Here is a 22,413-nt window from a genome sequence, read left to right on the forward strand (position 1 = left end):
CTTGCTCTCTTCTGAACTCTGCCCCTACCAGAGTAGTTCTCCACATTTCTAATGCTGCCACCCTTTATAATACACTTCCTCATGTGTGACCCTTAACCATAAAATTACTTCATTGCTACTTCATAACTGTAATTCTGCTGCTGTTATGAATCAGGTATCTGATATGCAACCCCAAAGGGGTCACGACCCACATGTTGAGAACCACTTCTCTGGCAGGTTGTAGTGACAAATTCCTCTGCCCTCAGAGACAGCAGTGCAGGGTATCAGTGTAATTATTGTGTCTGAGGTGCCAGCCTCTCTGGTACATAAAAGCAACATTTGCTGTTTAACTTGATCAAGCTGTGTATTTTCTTAAATTGTGACTGGAAGGGTGTCATTTAGTCTCCAAAACTTCAATTTTGGGTCATGAAGCTTAAATTTCCCCTAGGAGACAGGGTTTCTCTGTGTAGTCATTGCTGTCCTGGAACTCACTGTGTAGACCGGGCTGGCCTTGAACCACAAACATCTGCCTGACTCTGCCTCCTGAGTACTGGGATTAAAGGTGTAAAAAATAGGCCAGGTGGTGGTGGCACATGCTTTTTTTTCCAGCTCAAATTTTTTAGGATTTATTTTTATGTGTCTTTTACCTGCATGCATGTCTGCACCACGTGTCTGTGGTGCCCACAGAGGTCAGAAGAGGGTGCCAAATCCTCTGGACTGGAGTTTACAGGTGGTTGTGAGCACCATATGGGTGATGGGATCCAAACCCTGGGTCCTCTGAAAGAGCAGCCAGTGCTTTTAACCTCTGAGCCACATCTGGAGCCTGTGTGCCAGCCCTGAGAAAGTGACATCTGGGTCCAACTCACTAGGACCCAGTTACCAAGCTGCTGTCTCAGTGTGGGGATGCCATCCTCATTGAGAAGATTCTTCACATTACTTCTTTATTGTGAATGTATGTGGAAATTAGTTCTTCCCCTGTGCCATTGGCGGTCCAAGGGGTCAGGCTTGGTAGCAAGCCTCTTCGGGACCTGATCCACCTTGCCATCCCTCCTCTCCAGTTTCCTACTTGGGCCTGGGGTGGTCTTGGTTCTTTAATGGAGGTCCTTCTGGGAGGCTGCTCAGGGTCCAGCTGCTTCCGTGGGGCTCAGATGCCCTCTCTCTCTTCTCAGTGATGCTCCCTGTGTCGATCCTAAAGGGTAGTTTGACGTGAGCTGGATGACTCCACTCCACCTTCACTATGTCCATCCTGTCAGCTTTCATGATGGAAGACCTTTCCACACCCATAGAAGTGTGCCTCACGAGAGCTTTGCCTCCTCCAGTGAGAGTCTCCCCACAGGTGACAGCTGTTGGTGGCTCAAGCATCAGAGTATTCAAGCATTTCAACAGCTCGGACTGGGAGCCTGTAGGCTGGGGCTGCCCTAAGCACGTCCTTGTATGGAAGGGTCAGACCCACCTGCTCTGTCTTTACTACACTGGTTCTAGACTGCTCTAGAATTCCCAACTGCGCAGAAGACCTCTTCCAGGGACTAACACTTTCCTGTTTTGTTGTGGTTTTTTTATTGCTTTGATTTGGGGTTTATAGCAGTGTAGTCCACCTGGCCTCCAGTTCACTGTGCAGCTCAGTCTGGCTTAAAGCTCCTGGCAGTCCTGCCCCTGTCTTGCTAGTACGGTGATGACAGGTGTGGGTGTGTACTCGTGTGTTACATATGTACATTGTGCATGTGGGAGCCGGCGGACAGTATTGTTCCTCAGCGCCATCAGTTCACAGGGATTGGGTTCTAGCTCTCAGGCTCCCTCCTAGTTCTCATAGACTGCTGTGGGAGCCGCTGGCTGGTGCCACAGGCGAGCCCAGGTGCCTTCGGTTCCCTTTATTCCTGATTGTTTACCCTTTCCAGGAGCTGTCCATCACACGTTATTCTCTCAATAAGAACCTTGCCCTTAACTTGTTTCCAAGGATGCCAACAATATGTGGGTGATACTCACAGGGCATTCCTTTTTGAACAGTGCCATCCCCTTGATGCCTACAACATACCCTGGTAAATTGGTTATATGTGGCCAAAGGAGCGCTCCATGTTCCCAAAGAGGCCTGTGGAACAGCAGGGCCTCTCCTCTTTCTCTTTGTGTTTGCCATTTTGGTGAATCACTGGAAGGTGTGTTTGGGTTTTTTTGTGTGTGATTTTTCGCTTGTTTCTTTTAAGACAGGGTCTCACTTTGTAGCTCATCCTCTGCTCAAACTTTGTCCTGAAGTCTGTCCTGTCATTGTGTTGGTCTCTAATTGTATCACACACACACACACACACACACACACACACACACACACACACACCATGCTCATGTTGGGAAGACGCTGTTTTACCTGGCTGAGGTCTCGGGGTCCCTGCTGTCATCAGCCATGCTCTGCTCTGTGTGCTCATCCACGGGTACCTGGAACCTGGATGGTAGAGACTGCTCGAGGGGGCAGCAGACCTTCCAGGGCTCACCCACCACTTCTCCCTTGGTTTGGGACTGTTTGCCAAGCCCAGTGTGGCTTGTCAGAACCACTGTCCACAGTAGCATGCAGGCCCCAGTCAGGCCTGGCTTTCACAAGCTATCTTCTGGTCAGAGGAGACACCTCAGGGAACAGAGTGGGGCCAGGTGGCGTGGAGGGACAGCTTGACAGGCTTTCCTTAGTTGGCAGTGTGGTGTGGGGAGGCCCCACGAACACCCTGCATCATGAACCATTCAGGCCTAGGTGGGAAGTGGGAGCTAATGCAGCTGCCCCAGGGGAGCTGAAGGCCACTGTGGCCAGGGTGTTGTGTAGTCTGACAGAGGTGGGCAGGGAGGGGCCCTGGAGAGCTGCCATGCCCTGATGGGATGGGAATTACAGACTATTTAGAAATGGCTGCAGGGTATCTTGAAGGGCACAGTAGGGTTGACGGGTTGTAGCTAGTGACAGAGTAAACAGGCTGAAATGGGGAGTTCAGTCTGGGTCTTGGGGTAGGTTAAAAATGGGAACAAAGAGGGTGGCGGCGGCGGCGGCGGCGGCGCACGCCTTTAATCCCAGCACCCAGGAGGCAGAGGCAGGCAGATCTCTGAGTTCAAGGCCAGCCTTGAATACAGATCAAGTTCCAGAACAGCCAGGGCTGTTACACAGAAAAACCCTGTCTCAAAGACAAAACCAAACAAAAAGGGAACAAATGAGAGCAGAATCAGGTCAGCTCCCAGGCTTTGATGACACATGATGTTACTGACCAAGATAAGGGGTTGGATGTGGTGGAGTGGTGTCCGGAGTTCTGTTGGCCACTACGGAGCTGAGGTGCCTTAGACACCGTGACAAGAGAGCTACCAGGAAGGATGTAGCTGGAGTGAGTCTAGAGCACAGGAATGCTGCGGTGCATGGGAAGCGTCTCTCACTTTAAACCCAGAGAACTGGGACTGGGGTGGGATAGTTCTACATAGTGCACATGCTCAGAGTACTCAGGTTGGGTTTAATCCATACATGCACGCGAGTTTGAGTGCGTGTGTGTGGGGGGGTGGAGAGAGAACGAGCAAGCACAGGGGGATTAATGGGGTCACTTACGGAGAGAGTAGAAGGTGAGGCATGCCTGGGATGAGCCCTGGGAGAAGCTGTTATTCAGGCAGCTGGCTGAGGAAGGAGCAGCCAGGAACCAGGAGGATGGCTAGCCTCAGGGGACAGTGTGTAAAAGACGCACACTTAGAAATGCCAGAGCCCAAGGTGAGAAGCCCGCACAGCTCCACACAGAGGCCTCCCAGGAAGGGAATGGGAAAAGGACCGGAATCTGACAGGGACATTTCAAACACAAGAAGACCTGCCTGCACACAGGGAGCCTCACCTCGGAGGCATCCCCCAGACACACTCTGCCCACCTACAACTGCTCTGCTCTTGCTTCTGGCTGAGTAGGTCCATGGTCACCTGCAACATGGGAAATAAGCACCTGGACAAAGACTGACTCAGAGAAGCCTGCTTCAGGGGCAAGCTGCCTGAAGAAACCAAAGCCTTCCACTCAGCCTCAACTGGTGAGAGAATCCCCAGGAAAGAGCAGGAGCTAGGGACAGTCAGAGCACCAGAGGGAACTGGAAAGTCAAAACAAGATGGGGCCTGCTTCCAAGCAGGAAGACCTAAGTTCGATTCCCAGAACCCACAGAAATGACTCCGTGAACTGTCCTCTTTCCTCCACATATGCTCTGTGTGGCATACATGTGTGCCTACACATACATGTACAGAGACACAAAACAGTAAATACTTTTTGGAGATAGGGTTTCACTATTTAATCCTAGCTGGACTGGACCATATAGACCAGGTTGGCCTTAAACTCACAGAGATATACCTGCCTCTACTTCCTGGGTTCTGGCATTAAAGGTGTACAACCAGCACATCCAGCCAAAAAGAAAAGAAAACCCACCAAAATCAGCAAGAACTGGAAGAGATGTGAGAAAGATGTTGTCTAGAAAGTACACAACAGAGGGAAATGGTGAAGTGGAGGCCAGTGTCCCATCACAGGAGCGCTGACAGAGACTCGGTCAATCCGCAACTGATTTTAAAGAGTGTGCCAGATCCCAAACCAAAAGGGAGGAACTTCCAGAGTGTGCCAGATCCCAAACCAAAAGATAGGAGCTTCCAGAGTGTGCCAGATCCAAACCAAAAGGGAGAACTTCCAGAGTGTGCCAGATCCCAAACCAAAAGGAGGAACTTCCAGAGTGTGCCAGATCCCAAACCAAAAGGGAGGAACTTCCAGAGTGTGCCAGATCCCAAACCAAAAGGGAGGAACTTCCAGAGTGTGCCAGATCCCAAACCAAAAGATAGGAACTTCCAGAGTGTGCCAGATCCCAAACCAAAAGATAGGAACTTCCAGAGTGTGCCAGATCCCAAACCAAAAGGTAGGAACTTCCAGATTGAGCGAAACCACTGTTGCCCATCCCAGTGGCTGGAAACACCTCACTGTGTGAAATTCAAGGCAAACTTCCAAGAAGAGTGAGTAGGTCATAGTACATGGTGAGGGATCAGAAGAACTCGGCTGGCTTGGAGACTGGAAGCTGGAAGGAATAGAGGCCCCTGCCTTCAAAGCACAATTGTCCCCAGTCTAGAATTTCCAGTCCAGAATTTAAGACTCAAATCATTAGTCAAGTGAGAGGTAGAATGAAAGGAATTTTCTGACCCATGATGCCTCCACACAGACCTCTCTCCAGAAGCTAATTTACACTCTAGCTGGAAGATGGGATCACCACAGAGAGGAAGTGGGAGGAGACAGGTAGGGCACCTGGAATTCCAGCTCCTGGGCCCAGCAGAACATCTGTAGCGAACATGTGTCACTTTGACTGAACCTAGGGTCTCACTCATGCTAGGCTCGAATAGCTGAGAGAACAGGCCTGCACCCTCCAGTCTGGTGTGATCATAATAACACTCTGGTGCCTGAGAGGGCCTGGTCCAGACCTGGCCGGTCAACCATGAGTGGATGAAGGTGCTGGCTATGTGGATGCCTATCCTCAGCTCATGGCAATCCTCCTGACTCAGCCTCTAGAGTACACCACCACTTCTTTGGCAGACTTGTAGATTCTAGCACATGCCTGGCCTGCTGGCACGTTTCCCACACATTCTCACCTGGGCTCCAGTCGCTCCTTCACCCTGGCAATGGAGCGGATGTAGGGCGTGATCTGCTTGGTGATGGTGGTCAGGTAGGCATTCTCCTGCTTCAGCTGGAGAAGGTCATGGAGCTGGGCTGTGAAGCCAACGCCAAAGTGTTGGTTGTTGGCATTAGACTCTTGCTCCTAAGCCTGGTACCATCTAGAGATCCCAACTGCCAATGACCGTCTGTGATCAAAAGGAGCAGCATGTGGTGTGGACATCCCACTCAACAGGATCCTGCCCTCCAAAGCAGGTGTGAGGTCCAAGCCAAACACTGGGGGGGGGGGCAGGGATGCGCAGGCATGGTTAGTGGTGACCCTCCCTCTGCAATGTGGATTAACACTGAGAGCCACTGCCGGGGACCTTCATAAATCTCCTGCTGGGTAGCTACTCGTTGGTAGGAGTCCTCCCAAATCTGAAAGAGAGAGTGGCGCTGTCTGAGGTGGGCGGGAGTAATTTCACTGACAGTGTCTCTGCTCTGGGAGCTGCACAGCCACACACACCAATCTGGTCCACATTTCTCAAGAGGAAAGCCTCCAAGCACAGAACCCACAGCGTGAGTGAGGGTCTGGCAGAGCACCACGCCAGACGCTCTCTCCCCTTCCTGTCTTGGGGTAGCCATGTGCCTTCTGCAGCCGAGAATTGATAGAGCTGGGGCAAGTTACCTCCTGGAAGATTGCTCTCATGCCTTCCATGGAGGCATGTTCAGAAGCAATCTGTGTGTCCAACCGTAGGGACCTGTGCAGGATGTCCCCCATGATCTCCGCCTTGATGAGCGAGTGGTGCTTGGTGAGGTCTCGGTGTAACTCCTGGACCTGGTCCTTGAGGTTCTGCACCTCTACCTGCAGGCTCTGTTGCAGAATGTAAGTGAGGGCATGGAACACTGCCAGGTCCTCCAGTGGAGGAGTGGATCTTAGTGAGGAAGGGTTGGGGCCCCACTTCAGTGCAGATACCCAGCCCCTCACCCGATAGGAATCCTCGTAATGGCGGCAGTGCTCTGTGAAGGGTGTGTCCTCGCCCTCGGCCAGGAGAACCTTCGTGCTCATGGAACGATGTGGCGAGGGTTTTGGGACGGGTGATCCTGACATCTTTCCCACTGGGGAGGGACAGCTGGGTGTCTTCAGCACCTTGGGGCTTGAGCTCCCTGCCAGTCTGCAAAGGGAAGAGGGCCGGTCTTCCCCTCCCCCAACCCCCTTGGCTGCTCAGGGAGTCACTGTCCCCTCAACCACTGGAAGCTCTCAAGGGTCCCAGGCAAGGCCAAGGTAAGAGCGCCCACTTAATTTGGTGATTTCTAAAAGGCTCCCCCCAGGTTGGATCTGGGCACACCGATGTGCAGCTTACTCCCATGCTGGACACACAAGGTCTGAACTAAAAATGGTCTTTCTTGGTCTCACATACTGGTTTCACTACTTCTAACCCTGACTTTCAGCTGGGTCGGGAACTCTGATTCACAGTGACTCAGGGCACCCCGAAAGTGTCCTGCCCAGCCTGCTTGAGGGGACTGTGGAGGAGGTGAGGAGCGCCCGGTCTCTCAGCTGTCCAGGGCTTCCTGCCCCAGCGCCCTGAAGGGCTGTTGCCTGTCTCTCCCTCCCTCTCAGACTGTCGCCTGGCCCAGACATCAAGTGCGGAGCTGGGTGCGCTTGCGACTCAGCAAGGAAGAGTGGTGCGGGAGCCGGTGATCCCGCCCGCCTGCCTGGTTGGCGCTCACGTGTTGGCGACGCCAGCCGTGGACACAGCTCTGCGGGGTCCCAGCAGCAGCAGCGGCTCCAGGCAGCGCGCGAATTCTGCGCGGTGGTCGCTGGCGATCTGGACCGGAGATTGGGTCATGAGCCGCTGTCCCCTTCCCGGGCCCGACTCCCGACAGGGCGTTCACACACCTTGCTGCTCTGAGCAGGTCTTAGGCGATGCGGCCGCGTGACGATGCCTTGCAGCCTCTCCATCAGCTCCTGCCGCGGGGGAAGGGCTCAGGACGGGGGTGCGTGGCAAGGAGGTGGCAGCCAGGGCGGGAGAGAGAAGTGGAGGACTTCAAGGTTCTGGGGCTAGTCTGTCATTTTACCTGTCTCCCTTAGAGGCCTCAACCCTTCTCTAGGACTAGTCCATACACAGGCACCGCCCACATCCTTAAGAAGGGAGGGAGGCTCGCAGACAGACACTGCAGTTAGGTGGAATGGAGGCTTATGCTCACTGTCCTTTTAAAAAGGTATTCACTTGCCCGCAAAAGGGCTTGTAGTGGAAGGAGAGAGAAGTCCAGAGACCCCCAATCAGGCCTGCAGGTGATGTGAGACAGGATGCAGGACAGGCTCTAGGTGGGGAAGAGGGTCCGGAAGGAGCTGGGGACACTCACATAACCCAGATCCAGAAACTCAGCCTTGCTGGCCAAGCTGAGGAAGGAGGAGCAGATGACCAGGTGAACCTGCAGGAGGGTGCCAGGCTCAGTGCTTGGACTGTGGGTGTGTGTCCAGCCCTACACACCCTCAACACTTACCTGCAGGGTGGGCAGCAAGGAGGCCAGGTGGGCAAGCTGTTCCTTGAAGGCTTTGTCCTTTTCTTCATATTGGCTGGGGGAAGGGCAGGCTAGGCTGTTTGGTCTCAGGGGAGCCGTGCCTGCCCCACCTGGAGGATATTTGGCTCTGCAGCCTCGTGTCTTCACTAGTGAGCATGTGTGAGTGTGAGTGAATGTGTGTGTGTGTGTGTCCATATTCATATGTGTGCATATTCCTTTGTGTGCCTGTGTGACGGCGTGCGTATGCACACGTATATCACATATACATGTACATATGGAGGGCAGAGGTCTACATCAGGCATCTTCCTCAATAACCCACCACCTTATTTTTTGAGACAGTCTCTCACTGAACTTGGAGGTCACCAGTTGGCTAGACTGTGACCAGTGAGCCCCAAGGATCCTCTTGTCTCTTGTCCCCAGGGATGCCCACTGCGTGCTGGGATGTGCTTTGTGTCTTTGTGTTTCTGTGTCGGGGTTTTACTGACAACCATCTCCTCAGCTCTGGGTTTTGTTTTGTTTTGATTGTTGAAACGGAGTCTCCTGTAGCCCAGGCTAGCCTTGAACTCCCGACCCTCTCACCTCTACCTTCCAAGAGTTACACTTGCAGGCAGTCACCATGGCTGCTCCCCCCAGCTTTGTAGTCCCTTCCCTGTGAACACGCTGACCACTTTTGGTGGCAGCCACCTGTGTGTCTTGTCCGCTGTGTAAGGCAGAGCCAGGTCAGCCAAGGCTCAGGCTCAGAGCTGGGAGTGTGGAGATCAAGGTAGGGGGCAGGGACTTGGCATCTCTCACCTCTGCACAGTCTGCAGCAGCAGAGCTTTCCTCTCAGCCAGCCTGTCCTGGGAGAGAGCGCCCATCACTGACTGAGACACACCTGGCTCTGGCATCTCCTACTGTAATGCCTTGGGGCATGGACACAGGCAGCATGCTCAGGACAGGGCCCCGCCATTGGCCAAAAGGCCTTCCTCCTCCGTGCACGGAACTGCCTGAGGGCCTAGGTGCCTGACCTTAAGTGTCACCAGACTAGGATAGCCTCTGGCAACTCTCCAGGCAACTGTGGCTAACCCAATTTGATGTAACGCCTGGCACTACACTGTAAACTCCACGAGGGTACCTGGGAAGTTCCTGACCGCACCCTCACCTGCATGCTGCCAAAGAGGGCGTGGATGGCTGCCTCCTCCTCAGCGGCACTGTGCCTCACCTCCTCCACCATGGCCTGTAGCAGCGCGATGGCCTCTTTGGTGGCTGTCTGCAGGGCTTTCACTGCCTGGGGACAGCAGGGTCTCAGCCCCATTCGCGCAGGTCCTCACAGCTCCCACCCCCACCCGCTTCAGCTCAGTCGTTCCTGCTCTCACCAGCACCGCCTGCTCCAGCCGCTCGCAACCTTGAACATACGCGGACTCCAGGTCCACACAGTGGGCCCGGCTCTCCCTGTCGAGAGGCACCTAGTAAGACCCGCTCCATCCACACCCCACCCACTCCCTGTCTGCTCCCTCTACCCACCCCTGCATGTCCCGAAAGCAGCGGATGCACAGCAGCGACTTCTTGTCGGTGGAAAACATGATGTAGGGCTCCGAATGGAGCGCTGTGGAGGGGGCAGGGGCGGTGATGAGAGCCTAGAGACATTCCCGCTGGGTCCCCACCCCTGGTCACGGTGTGCCTCACTCACTACACTTCTGGATCACGTCGCGACTGCGCTGACCCAGGGCTACGATGTCATGCCTTGCGAACATGCGCGCACGGTGCGTTTCTTCGCGGCAGCGTGCGCACAGGGGCTGCCCGCAGGTGTTGCAGAAGTACGTGGTCTCTGCGTCCTGAGGACCGAGAGCTGGCTCAGGCCAGAGTTCTAGAACTCAACAGAACCCAATAATAGAACCACAGCCACCGCGTGTCATCAAATGGTCCGGCTAAATGCAGCTCCTTCTGCAATCCCCAGCCGCTGAACTCCAGCATTGTAAAAATGACATTTACTGATTCAGTTGTGTATGTGGGTGAGTGCCCAAGTGCTGCACCATGGGAGCGAAAGTTGTTTCTCTCCTCCCACCTTGTGGGTTTGAGGCTGTGTGCTCCTGAGTTTCCTTCCTGCCATAGGGCCATCAAACCTCTACTGCCTTTGCATCAGGGCCTGGAAGCCTTGCCTTCAGCTCCCTGCTCTCTCTCCAGCTACTCACAGCTGCACAGTATTAATTAGCTTTAGCTGCTTACACGTGCTTAAGTGGCAGGGGGTCCTCAAGGGTACCCCGGACCTGTGAACTGAACCACACTGCTCCCATGACAGCTCACAACTCCACCCTGACCTGGGGACCCTAAAGTTAGCTCTCCCTAAATTGAATGGCCTCTGCCTCTGCCACTATCTGGTTATTGGCTCAAATCCTTTTTTCTGGACCTTGGTTTCCCCACCCATAAGTATGATGGGGGCATGGTTGGAGGCTAAGGGATCCCAGGCTGGAGACTTCACTGCTGGATCCTTGTGCATCGGGCATGCTGTAAGTGTTGGGCACCCACCGCCTTCTACTTCCTCACCTGCTTGCTGCATTCCAGGTCGCAGTTGGCACAGTGCACAGCCTCCACACCATCCCCAGAGCTATCCACCAGGAACTGCAGCAGCCGGTCCACCGGCGGGAGCCCGCTAGGACCCTTCACCAGGGTCTGGTGCCTGCAGAGAGGCTGCAGCCAAGATCTGGACACCCTTGCAGGAAGCTCCCCCCACTACCCTTCACATTCCAGGCAGGAGCTAAAAATAGCAGTGTCAGGGGAGTGGGGTCTGCTATAAATACAGCAGCCAGCTTGTCCTGAGGGCCCTACCCTGCTCAGTGTGTGTGTGTGCGCGCGCGTGTGTGCGTGCGTGCATGCGTGCGTGCGTGCGCGCGTGTGTGTAAGTCTCTTGTCATATTGCATTGGGAAAGGCCATGCCACCCCAGTGGACCCTCTCATCTCACTGGAACATTTTGAGCTATTTTAGAAATTGTGTTAACCTAAGATTTCCGGGACACACCCCTTCCAAAGGAGTCGTTGCGAGTGCCCTCACCTCTTCTCCAGCCCTACCCTAGCACCCTGACTCTGGGAAACTTGTAATGATCATTTAACTGCTTCAGTTTACCTGACTAAGCTACAGGGGGTTGGGTTGGTTCCCATACGTCTGCTTATGACAGCGGACTGTTTCTACCTCCTCAGCCTAGGCTCGGAACCTCCCCATCTACACTTGGCCTCTCAACCAGGACTAGAGCCAACTTCACCCTCTCTGGGCTTGGGGCACTTACTGGCACAGCGGACAAGACAGGCGGCCATCAGTGGCCCGGCCGCGCAGGCAGCCAGCGCAGAAGTCGTGGAAGCAGTCCAGCAGGCATGGGCGTTCGTACTGTGCGTGGCACAGCGGACACACGAGGGGATGGCCACTCGCAGCGTCCAGGGTACCCAGGCCCTCCAGAGGCGCAAAAATTGCTCCAGACATTTGTATGGATTGACAGCTCAGGACGGTGACTCGGATTCCTGGGGCCCAGGCCACCTCCCTTCCTACCCAGCCCTCCTAGGCAAGACTTAGCTAGTGGCTTTGGGACGCTGGAATGCCGGTAGCGCTCCAGCAGGGAGGACTGTTTGGAGAGCGGTCACCCACCTCTCTCACAGTCCCTCTGCTGTGGCTCTGCCGGGAGTGGTTGGCCCTGGAAGGTCAGGTCGCCAGGCAGGGCAGTGCTTCCTCCCCTCGTCACTTCTCCCACCTCCTCTCCCTCCCACCCTTTGCAATTCTCCGCCCTGTGTCCTCTGGGTGACCGGGAGTGAGGTCCCCTGGTGCTCCTTCCTCAAGGGGTTGCTGCTTTGCTGAGCCAGATCCGAGGTCTCTCGGCTCCACCCCACCCAGAAGCAGTGAAGAACACGCTTGCGCGGTGAGGGTCCCAGACACCACCAGACCTCTCCGTGAGATTGGAGCGCAGAGCAGAGGTCCAGGATACCGGCTCCCGGATCTTCAGCCAGCCGGACCTGGCCTCCCTGGCTAAAGCTGAAACTCTCTGACTCCGACCTGAGAGGGAACAGTGGTCTTCACAGCCCCATTTCCCCAAGGCCAGCTGGGGGCTACAGAGAGCAGAGGGTCCACAACATTCTAGGGTTGAGATGAGGGTGCGCTTTGGGGTCCTTGGCCTTCCTTAGGTGGTGTGGTGCTCAGTCAAGTTCCCGAATTCTCCGAGCTGGTCTCCGTGTAATGGGGGAGACTTGTATGCGTCAACAATGCATGTGAAAAGCCCCATGTTCAAAGAGGGGTAGGTTTGGGTGGGAGGTAGGGACCGAAGGGTCCCTCTGACCCAGCTTGTTCATCCAACGGTCTCTATCCGGTGTACCCGCCCTTCCTAGACGGCATCCTTAGCTTCCACTTTCTCTACTCATGTTTTCCTAAACTCCATGACAGCAGCTCATTCTGCTCCTTGTCCATAAATCAAGTCCAGAGTTTGACCCCCAGAAGTCTTACTCACTGGCTAGAAAAAACAAGGACATGGCACGGAGATGAGCCGGAGTTTGCCAGAAGGGAGTAAATTCTATGGAGAATTACCCGTTCTCCTTTCTGAGAAGTTCCTAGTATGTTGTTGTTTATTTGTGAGCGTGTGCGGGGTGTGTGGAGATGACGGGACAGCTTGCAGAAGTCAGTTCTCTCCTTCGTCCATACAGGTCTCGGGATTGAACCGGTCACCAGGCCTGGCTGTAAGTGCTTTTACCGCCTGAGCTATCTTGCAGACCCTACCTGTTGCTTTAAGGGCTTTCCTAGCTCTGGATGATTTATGCCCAGTCATAAACGGTACAAAAGCAATTGAAGAGTTAATGCTTAGAGGCCAGGAAGCTTTCCTTAAACTAGCCTTAGGCAGTTTGTTCCTGATACTGATCTTAGTTAAAAAAAAAAGTTACCTCTAGGTAAGTGATGGAAACTGGTACGTGTGTGTGTGTGTGTGTGTGTGTGTGTGTGTGTGTGTGTGTGTGAGAGAGAGAGAGAGAGAGAGAGAGAGAGAGAGAGAGAGAGAGAGAGAGAGAGAACTGGGTGTATGCTTTGTTAATAAGTAATCCAACAGTTTCCAAGTAGGAAGTAGATGTCCAAAAAGATGTATTTATTTGTTTCTATTTTATGTATATAAGTGTTTGCCTGTGCACCACATGCATACAATGCTGGTAGAGGCCAGAAGGGGGCACTGGATTCCCCTGGAACGGGAATTTCAGTTGTGAGTCACCATGTAGGTGTTGGGATCCTGACCCCCTTCCTCTGCAAAGGTGCTCTTAACCACTGACAATTTCTCCAGCCCAGTTTTTATTTTTGAGACAGAGTCTCATTATGTAACCCAGGCTGCTCAAACTGGATCCTTCTGCCTCCACTTCCTGAGTGCTGGGATTATAGGAGTCATACCACCATGCAGACACTGGATATTGTTCCTGACACCGTGTTTCTTTAACCCATGTGTTTATATGTTTAATAAACATCTACCAGTGGCTGGATACTGTGCCAGGCATTAGGACATAGAAAGGAACACACCAGCCAGGTTGACCAAGTATACAAATAACCACAGCAATGACAGACGGTGTTAAATGTAAATAATATTGTGACGAGGGGTGTGTGGGGGAGAGCAGGTGGGAGGGAGCGGGGCTTGGGGCCACACTAGTGAATCAGAGGCAGAAAGGAATACTGAACTTGAGACTTCAGAGGCCAGGGAACGTTTCAAGCAGAGGTAAAAGCAGGTGCAAGGTCCTGTGACCTTGACTAAATTAAGAGAAAAGACCAGAGTGGATGGAGATGAGAGAGGCAATATGGGATGAGATGAGACCCAGGAGAATTCTGGGAGACCCGAAGAATGCTGGGTACTGGAAGCCCTGGTAGCAAGCCTGGCAAGGAGGAGGGAATGACCAGTGGTGTCAGGTCACTAAGAGATTCAGGAGGAGCAAGATGGAGAACTGGGGCTGGAGAGATGGCTCAGCAGTTAAGGGCACTGGCTGCTCTTCCAGAGGTCCTGAGTTCAAATCCCAACAACCACATGGTGGCTCATAACCATCAGTAATGAGATCTGGTGCCCTCTTCTGGCCTGCAGGCAAATATGCAGGCAGAATAAATAAATAAATAAATAAATAAATAAATAAATAAATAAATAAATAAATAAAGGAGAACTGACATGGTAGTTAGCAGAGGTGGTCAGGTGAGATCTTTGTGGGAGTTTTTTTTTTTTTTTTTCCAACAGAAAAAGTGAGGAGACTGAGAACACTCAGAGCTATGCCCCACCCCAGGCTTTGTGTACAGAGGGAGGGGGAGGGTGGTATGTGAAGGGATATGGAGTCATGGCCTAGGAGATGTTGGAAGCTGGTTAGATGGTGATGGGAAGGGTCCAGAGGAAAGGATGAGTTAGGGGAGGGGAGGCCTGCAGGATGGATGATGCTGTCTCCCATGAGTAGTTGCTGGTGACACCTCTCCTAAAGCAGCAGGCAGAAATGCAGCATCTGGGGTGTGGCTGTTGCAGAATGAAGGTGGCTGCAAAGGCTGGGTATCTGCATGGCCAGAGCAGTCAACCTATGAGGAAATGTTGGCTGAGTTCTAGTCAGTAGATGTCACACTGCCACTGTGGCAGGATCACGGCCCAGGGAAACTGTAGCTGAAAATACAGTGAGTTTGGGCTGGTGAGATGGGCTCAGAGGGGAAGATGCTGCCGAGGCTGGTGCTCTGAGTTACACACACACACACACACACACACACACACACACACACACACTCACACACACACAATTATTATTTAAAGCAGCTTCTTTTGTTGTTTTATTAATAAAAATGGTCAGGACTTAGATATTAAGGTAAAACCTGATAGATCCACAGAGCATTGGAGAAAATGACCAGCGACCATTACTCTCCATGCTTCCACACTCTAGGGCCACACATCTCCCTTGGCCCATCCTTATTCCTCTTGTGTGTCTATCTCCTCTGAGTCCACCAGAAAACTCTATCATCCACTCCAACCAGCGGAATGTGGACCCCACCCTCTGAACCAAAGCCAGACTCCATTGGTAGTCTTAGAGCAACAACACAAATCTCCTGCAACATTTTCCCCTTTTGTCTAAATAAAAAAGAAAGGTTTTAACTCTAACATAGTAAAACTATGTACAATAAGAACAATTATCAGGTAAAAATTACAATGACCAGTTCATTTGTATTTGGCAAATTTAGAAAAAATATTCCATTATCTATCTTCTCTTGGTGAGTCCAAACAAAAGTTTTGTGCCTAACTGAATTTCTATTATAACTAAGGAAAACTATAACTATTTAGTCTTCAACCTCATCAGAGATCCGAGAAGGATATATTACCTGAGTAAACAGGAAGTGCAGAGAAAACAACTTCCAAAACTATAGAAATGACAGAGACATACGGCTGCCTGGACAGTCACCCAAGGTTCCTCTGCAACATTGGGGCATCCATCTTTGGCCTACAGAACTAGAATATCTGACAGACTTTTTGTGAAGCAGGAAATTTCGAAGGACTATCCTACCTTGGGTCTTGGCAAAATTCAGCAATTGCTTTCTTTTGTGTCTTGCTTGTCCAGTTTGAACAGCATAAAGTCAGCAGTTGAGGTAATGGCAGTTTCTTGCCGAGTGGCTAACTTTGCCACAAAGAAAGCAAACTCCATATGGAGGTTCTTCAGTGCCCATCATTTTTTTTGAAGTAAATTGGTTCTGCCAGGAGCAGACATGCCTCACTGTCATGAAAAGCCTTATGTTATTAAAATATTTTAAATGCCATATTCTGTAGGCCTTTGAAGTGTTTGAAGACCATCTATTTATTTAAAATATATCTATTTGACCTTGAAAACATACCTAACATGACTATAAGTTTGATTATTATAGATGACTAACTACTAACCTGTCTTTATTATCCTAATAGCTTTCAAGGACTAGAACTTTACATTTTTAAATGAGCTGCACAGATATAATACTTTAAACAAGAGTAGAAACATATATACCATATATACAGTATAACAAAAATTACCTTAAATTTGTCTCAATATACAAAAATCTATACCAATATAAAATATTTGAGACTAGTAATTGCATTTTGAATTTAAAAATAGATTGAATAATCTACCCTTTTATCCTATCATTCCTATATCCCTTTTTTTCAGAACAAGATCCCTGAATCTAATCCCCTTTGCTTAGTTTCCTCCCTGCCCATGACCAATAACAGCTTGTCACCAGCCCCCCATATGATGATAAAATCCATAACCCACAAAATGACCAGAAATCACCCACGATTTTGAGAATGTGTGTGTCACATTCCTAAAATTACTTCCAGTTGTCTGGGGGCAATGCCATTTTTAGGGGACCCTGAGGAAATTGAGATAATGGTCAAGTCCTGGGAGAGCTAGCTGTTGTCCAGTCTTTGTGTGATGGGAAAGTGCAGGGCTTATCTGAAGTCCTGGCTGGAGTAGTCTGTGAGGCTGGACCATCTCAGCTAACCACCTTGAAATTGTCCCGAGCAGTTTGTAGTCCAAAGCTGATCTTTGTGTGGTGTTTCTCAGCTTATTGGCAAAATCACAATTCCGGTGGAATTGCCATTGTGGGGCCCCATTATCCTTTTGGAGACTTCAAAGGTCACTGTTAGGCATGATCATGGTTCAGTTCAGAAAACTTAAACATTTTAAATGTCATACGCAGCAAATCTTGGAGAGGTTAAAGGACCTCTCCTTTGTACCCACACAAACTTAATTCCTAGTTACTTGCTTCAGACTCAAACCTGAAATCATGTATAGGAAGCTAAATGAAGCCTATTTCTAGAATTAGTTAGTACTCTATATGACCATTAATATCAAAACAGAAAGGTAAAATATATATAAATCTTATAAATTTTGAGAAAATATTTATAACTTAAGAAAAGTTTTAAAGAGCCAGGCGGCAGTGGTGCACGCCTTTAATCCCAGCACTAGGGAGGCAGAGCCAGGCTGATCTCTGTGAGTTCAAGGCCTACAGAGGGAGTTCCAGAACAACCAAGGCTACACAGAGAAATCCTCTCTCAGAAAAAATACAGTTTTAAAGAGTCAAAATAAAACCAAAGGATTATGACAACAGAATAGTACCTTAATTTTGATTTTTCTTCTCTCCCACATTAGTTGGCTCTTTTGACATGACACAGAGATCTTGGATTTTCCTTTAACAAGCATGCTTAGGCTTTGAGAAGGAGAGAGCCATGCTCCAACTCCAACACCAGCTTTAATTTTTAATTGAATTGGAACTACAAAAGGATGATTTGCCTTTTATGTCTGTAGGGAACAGTAGAGACAAACATTTGGGAAGATTTATGATATTTTTTATCCGATTGAAAGTGTGCTATAAGGGCTGGAGAGATGGCTCAGAGGTTAAGAGCACTAACTGCTCTTCCAAAAGTCCTGAGTTCAATTCCCAGCACCCACATGGTGGCTCACAACAATCTGTAATGAGGTCTGGCGCCCTCTTCTGTGTACATAATAAATAAATAAATCTTGAAAGAAAGAGAGAAAGAAAGAAAGAAAGAAAGAAAGAAAGAAAGAAAGAAAGAAAGAAAGAAAGAAAGAAAGAAAGAGTGCTATACCATTAGGCCAATTTGGGACATTTTTTCTTGATGATTCTTCCTTCTTCTTTAGATGTTTCATTTGTCCAGTGGTCTTCAGATTCCTTAGTTGGATACTTTTATTCTCCTGGAAAGACAAAAACCAAACAAACAAAAACCAAACAAACAAACAAAACAAAACAAAAAAACCAAAAGCCTTGCCCCAATCTTAACTTTGGGGAGTTTCCCTTTTTGGCAGGTTGAATGGTCATGCTGTTTGACATACTATCACCTCTCCTAATCAAGAGGTTTCTGCTGTTCAAATCTAATCTTTATTAATTTTGATGGTATCCATAGTTTTTCTTCTCCTGTGGATATGAAAGCAAAACTTCTTCCCTAACACACATCCTTATTTCCATTCTGTATGTATTTATGTAATAAAGCTGTTCTGTCATCCAGAGTAGTATGGTTTTTAACAACAGGCATTAAGTCTTTTAATTGCTGTGTGGATGGGTTTCTCCAATGTTGACAGGGAGTGATTGAACTAAATTTGACATTGGAGCCTGAAGGAGGCCCCCTAAGCATTTCTCCTTAGCAAAGGGTTACTTTGCCTGTCCCTTGTTGATTCTCATTCAGTAGTCCAATGCTGGCCTTTGCCACACCTTCTGCAAACTCCAGATGGCCTAGGCCTTCTGTTTGGATTACCTCTAGAAAAAAACATTGTTTCTAGGCACCTCTTGCCTACGATCCCTCTTCAGGTGATCCAGTCTACCACACTTAAAACATCTAGTCTTCTGATTTTTCTTAAAACTTTTAGAAATCACTTCTATCCAAGTGTCATCCTAAGTGTGAGATCCAAGATCAATTGTATTTCTAATCCATTCATTGATTGGTGCTGATCTTGCCCAATCTTAATTAAAGGTCAAATCACCCCTTTGCATTCTAAATTAGCATTTTCAAAAGCCGAAGATTCAATTAACATATTTCTAACCTCTGGATCTGATATCATTCTATTTACAGCTGAAGTCAATCTTTGTAAAAAATCAGTGAAGGCTTCTTTTGGTAATTTTAGTAAATGACTCAGTGCTCTTTCCTGATTCTTCAACCCTGTCCCAAACATTCAAAGCTGCTGTATGACATAGCACCAAGGTGTGATCATCAAATCTAAACTGTCTTTGTAAATCAGTATCCTGGCCTTCACTGAGTAGCTAGCTGGTCTTGGAAATTTTCCATACCTCTAACCCTATTTCATTGTTCTATGACCATAGCTTCCTCTCTCCACCATGTTTTCCATTGTAACTGAGGACCAGCTTCCAATATTATTTTATCTAAGTCTTTCCAGTCTTATGGAATAATTCTGTTCTGAGTTGCTCATGAATTTAACATCTACTTCACAAAAGGTGGGTGCATACCATATGAAACTACTGCTTCCTTAAATCTCTTCAAATCTAACATTTCTACAGGATTTCAGTTAACTTCTGAACAGCCTTGGGGGTGCCTATCATCTGGTGGTCATTCTTGAATGATAACTGGATAGATTAAGGTTGACTTTCTAATAACCTTGGGCAGCTTCTCTTCAGCTTCATAATGCAATGGTGTGGTAGGTTCTGCCCTAAACTCCTCTCTGTGTGAATGTTTCTTAGTGTCATTAGTAGGTCTTTCTAAGGATTGCACCTTATCAGTCAATTTTTCATATTTGGCACCAATATCAAACCACTCTTGAAAAGATAAACAATGAATTACTAAACTGATAATGGTTATAATCAACATTATGTCAATGCCAGCTAAGTTTATTATCCCTTCATTTAATTCTTCCATTTCCAAACCATCCATTGTGAAACCATCAGAGACCTAGCTCCCTGTATTGTAATATTCTTAACATGGGAAAGATATCTATATGTATGTATGTATGTATGTATATATGTATGCTTATATGTATGTATGTATGTATATATGTATGTATGTATGTATGTATGTATGTATCTATCTATCTATCTATCTATCTTTTTTAAACCTAATTCCCCCTTTAAGATTCCTGGTGTCTCACCAGATCTGCTGAGGACTACAGTAAAGGTGAGGCTGTGTGATAGCAGCCAGCAGTGCGGTGGAGGTTGTCTGGCAGGGGGTGTGGGGTGTGGGGGATGGGAGCTTGAGTGGGGGGGGTTGGTGGTGGGGGGTGGGGGTATTGCCAGGCAGCTGTACTAGCTCCACCCCACCCTTGTACCAGGCCTGGGAGGGGAGCTGTGGGCTTGCTCTGCTCCCCCCAGGCACTTATGCCAGGCCTAGCAGGGAGGGGGAGGAAGAGGCCTGAGACGGCCGGGGTCGAGGGGACGGGGGGGGCGGGGGGGGGCGGGGGCGGGGGCCGGACACGGGACAGGCAGGAGGAGCCAGAGCTTGCTGTGGAGGGCTCCACTTCGGGCCACCTGAATGACAGAGCCAGTGATGCGCAGCTGATTCAGGCTGTTGCAGGGCCAGAGGCCAGGCTGCGACTGTGCTGGAGGAGGGGCGGGGGCGGGGCAGGGTGCTGTTGCAGGGAGGTCGCAGTGGTAGGGAAAAGCCCTTGCAGATGACCTGCGGAGGTGTGGCGACTTTAAAAACTGCCTAGTGTTCTTACCACACGTTGGGTGCCAGATAAAGCAGCTTCTCTTATTGTTTTATTAATACAAAATGGTCAGGAGTCAGATATGAGAGTAAAACCTGGCAGATCTATAGAGCTACGGAGAAAACGATCAGCAACCTCTACTCTCCACGCTTCCTCACTGGAAAGGGCTGCGCATCCCCTTTGGCCCCTCCTTATTCCTCTTGTGTATCCATCTGTCTCCTTAGTCCGCTGTCTACGTCCACTTCTGCCAGCTGAATGTGGACCCCGCCCTCTGAACCAATCCTGACTCTATTGGCAGTCTTGGAGTAACAACACAAACAAATCTCCTGCAATAATTATTTAACTTGAAAAGGGGCTGGAGAATGGCTCAGTGGTTAAGTGGTGCTCTTTCAGAGAACCTGAGTTCAGTTCCCAGCGTCTATGTCAGGTGCTTCATAACTGACTGTAACTCCAGCTCTAGGGGATCCAACACCCTCTTCTGGTCTCCAAGAGTACTGTACTCTCCATACACAAAGCTTAAATTTTTTTGAGGAAAAAAAAAAAAAAAAAAAAAAGCTACGCTCCAGATGCATTTACTATTCTAAACCTGTTGAAAACCAGAGCCCGGGAGCACAGCCCAATGGAGTGTTGGTGGCTCGGCCCTTGCAGTCTGAGTGGACTGTGTGTTTCAGCAAGTAAAATCTCGAAAGAGAACCAGATGACTTTCCCACCATTGTGGAGTCACCAAAGGAGGCACCAGTCTCTGTCTAACTGACTCCATTTTGTTCTCCTTTGGTTCTGCTCTTGGCCTTTCATATTTCTTTCTCCTAAGCCATTGTCTCTCCTGTAGTTACGTTGGATTGGTGAAGAAAACAAGACTGATAAATGTTATATGATATTCTGTTTGTGTTCTGACAAATAAAGCTTGCCTGGAGATGGGGGGCGGGGCGCAGAGCTAGCCACTAGTTAACCATAGAGGCCAGGCAGTGGTGGCACACACCTTTAATCCCAGCTCTTGGGAGGAGGAAGCAGGAAGCTCAGGAGTTCAAGGCCACCCTGGGCCACATGATATTGATTTAGTCTAAAAGAGAAACAGAGCTGGGAGGTGGTGGCTCACACCTTTGATCCCAGCACTTGGGATTTCATGCCTTTGATCCCAGCACATGGGAGGCTCATGCCTTTGATCCCAGTTTCGGGAGGTGGAGACAGGAAAATAAGGTGGGTAGAGTCAGTATCTCATCCCATTCAGTCTGAGGATTTGTAGAGACAGGATGAGCATTCATAGAGGTAAGAAGTGGCTGGCTGCTCTGCTTCTCTGATCTTTCAGCTTTCACTCTGATATCTGACTCCAGCTTTTTTTTTTTTTAATTGTTAAGACTAATTAGGATCATGTTTCAGATAAATACCTTTATGATAGGGGTCCAAAAGTACCGCACATACCCCCAGCAACAGTGAGCCTTGAAGAACAGATCACCACATGAAGAAAATCACCTGTGATGTGAGGAGCTGGGAGCAAGAGTCATCTCATTGGAACTGGATTGCTATTCTCAAGGAATGTCAACAGTGGTTTCCCCACAGCCCTCCCAGAAGAGCAGTGCTGACCAATCAGCTTGCCTGCCTGTCTGTTTGGAATCACCCAGGACTCTGCTATCTCCTTTTCTTGTCATCCACTTAAAGACAGATTGAATTCATAGGCTCCTTTATCTGTCTCCCCAGTGTGCCATGTTGATTAAAGAGCCTTTCTTTATTATTTGTCTCTTTTGCTAGTGTATTGGGCAGGTGAGTGCCTAGGCTGTTGGGACTTTTGGAGGTTAAGGCTTTGCCCAAAATAAATCACATGTTGAACCTTTCTAAGCTAGGGACTGAGTTCCCTTTCTCTCTCAGACAAGCTAGCCATAAATTTGTAGTAATTCTCCTGCCTCTGCCTCCTGAGTGCTTTGATTACAGGTGTAAACCACCATGCCCAGCTTTTGTCTGTGATTTTTAACAGAAAGTTTAAGGGATTGTTTAGTTTTTTTCATGGCTCTCAGGATGGTGCAGAGGGGAAAGATACCTCTTCTAGAGCCTGACAACCCGAGTTTGGTCCCCAGGACCCGAACAGTGGGAGGTGAGAATCCCAAAGTTTGTTCTCTACCTCTACACACGAGTGTGGTATGTCTCCCTCACCAAAAACAATAAATAAATTTATTTTTTAAAGTTT

At 49.4% G+C, this 22,413-nt stretch overlaps 1 protein-coding gene across 4 annotated transcripts; it reads right to left on the minus strand.

Moving 5' to 3' along the window:
* Positions 1-718: 718 nt before the first annotated feature.
* Positions 719-11,716, minus strand: Rnf207 (ring finger protein 207). 4 transcript variants are annotated; one of them, XM_028883077.2, is made up of 17 exons: positions 11,366-11,714; positions 10,629-10,761; positions 9,775-9,919; positions 9,609-9,690; positions 9,461-9,536; positions 9,247-9,372; positions 8,898-8,944; positions 8,088-8,160; positions 7,947-8,015; positions 7,480-7,548; positions 7,311-7,408; positions 6,568-6,754; positions 6,268-6,453; positions 5,966-6,017; positions 5,579-5,696; positions 2,336-2,403; positions 719-1,168 (listed from the first exon to the last, which is right to left on the minus strand). In XM_028883077.2, exons 1-17 carry the CDS (start codon positions 11,554-11,556, stop codon positions 1,098-1,100), a joined length of 1,791 nt encoding a protein of 596 aa, XP_028738910.1. In that variant the 5' UTR covers positions 11,557-11,714; the 3' UTR covers positions 719-1,097. The 4 variants fall into 4 exon arrangements, with proteins under 4 accessions (XP_028738910.1, XP_028738909.1, XP_028738908.1 ...); XM_028883076.2 differs by having other exon boundaries at positions 2,336-2,410; positions 9,778-9,919; positions 11,366-11,711; XM_028883075.2 differs by having other exon boundaries at positions 2,336-2,410; positions 11,366-11,709.
* Positions 11,717-22,413: the final 10,697 nt, after the last annotated feature.

Source organism: Peromyscus leucopus, chromosome 2 (assembly GCF_004664715.2).
Source record: "Peromyscus leucopus breed LL Stock chromosome 2, UCI_PerLeu_2.1, whole genome shotgun sequence".
In the NCBI taxonomy this organism is placed as follows: Eukaryota; Metazoa; Chordata; class Mammalia; order Rodentia; family Cricetidae; genus Peromyscus; species Peromyscus leucopus.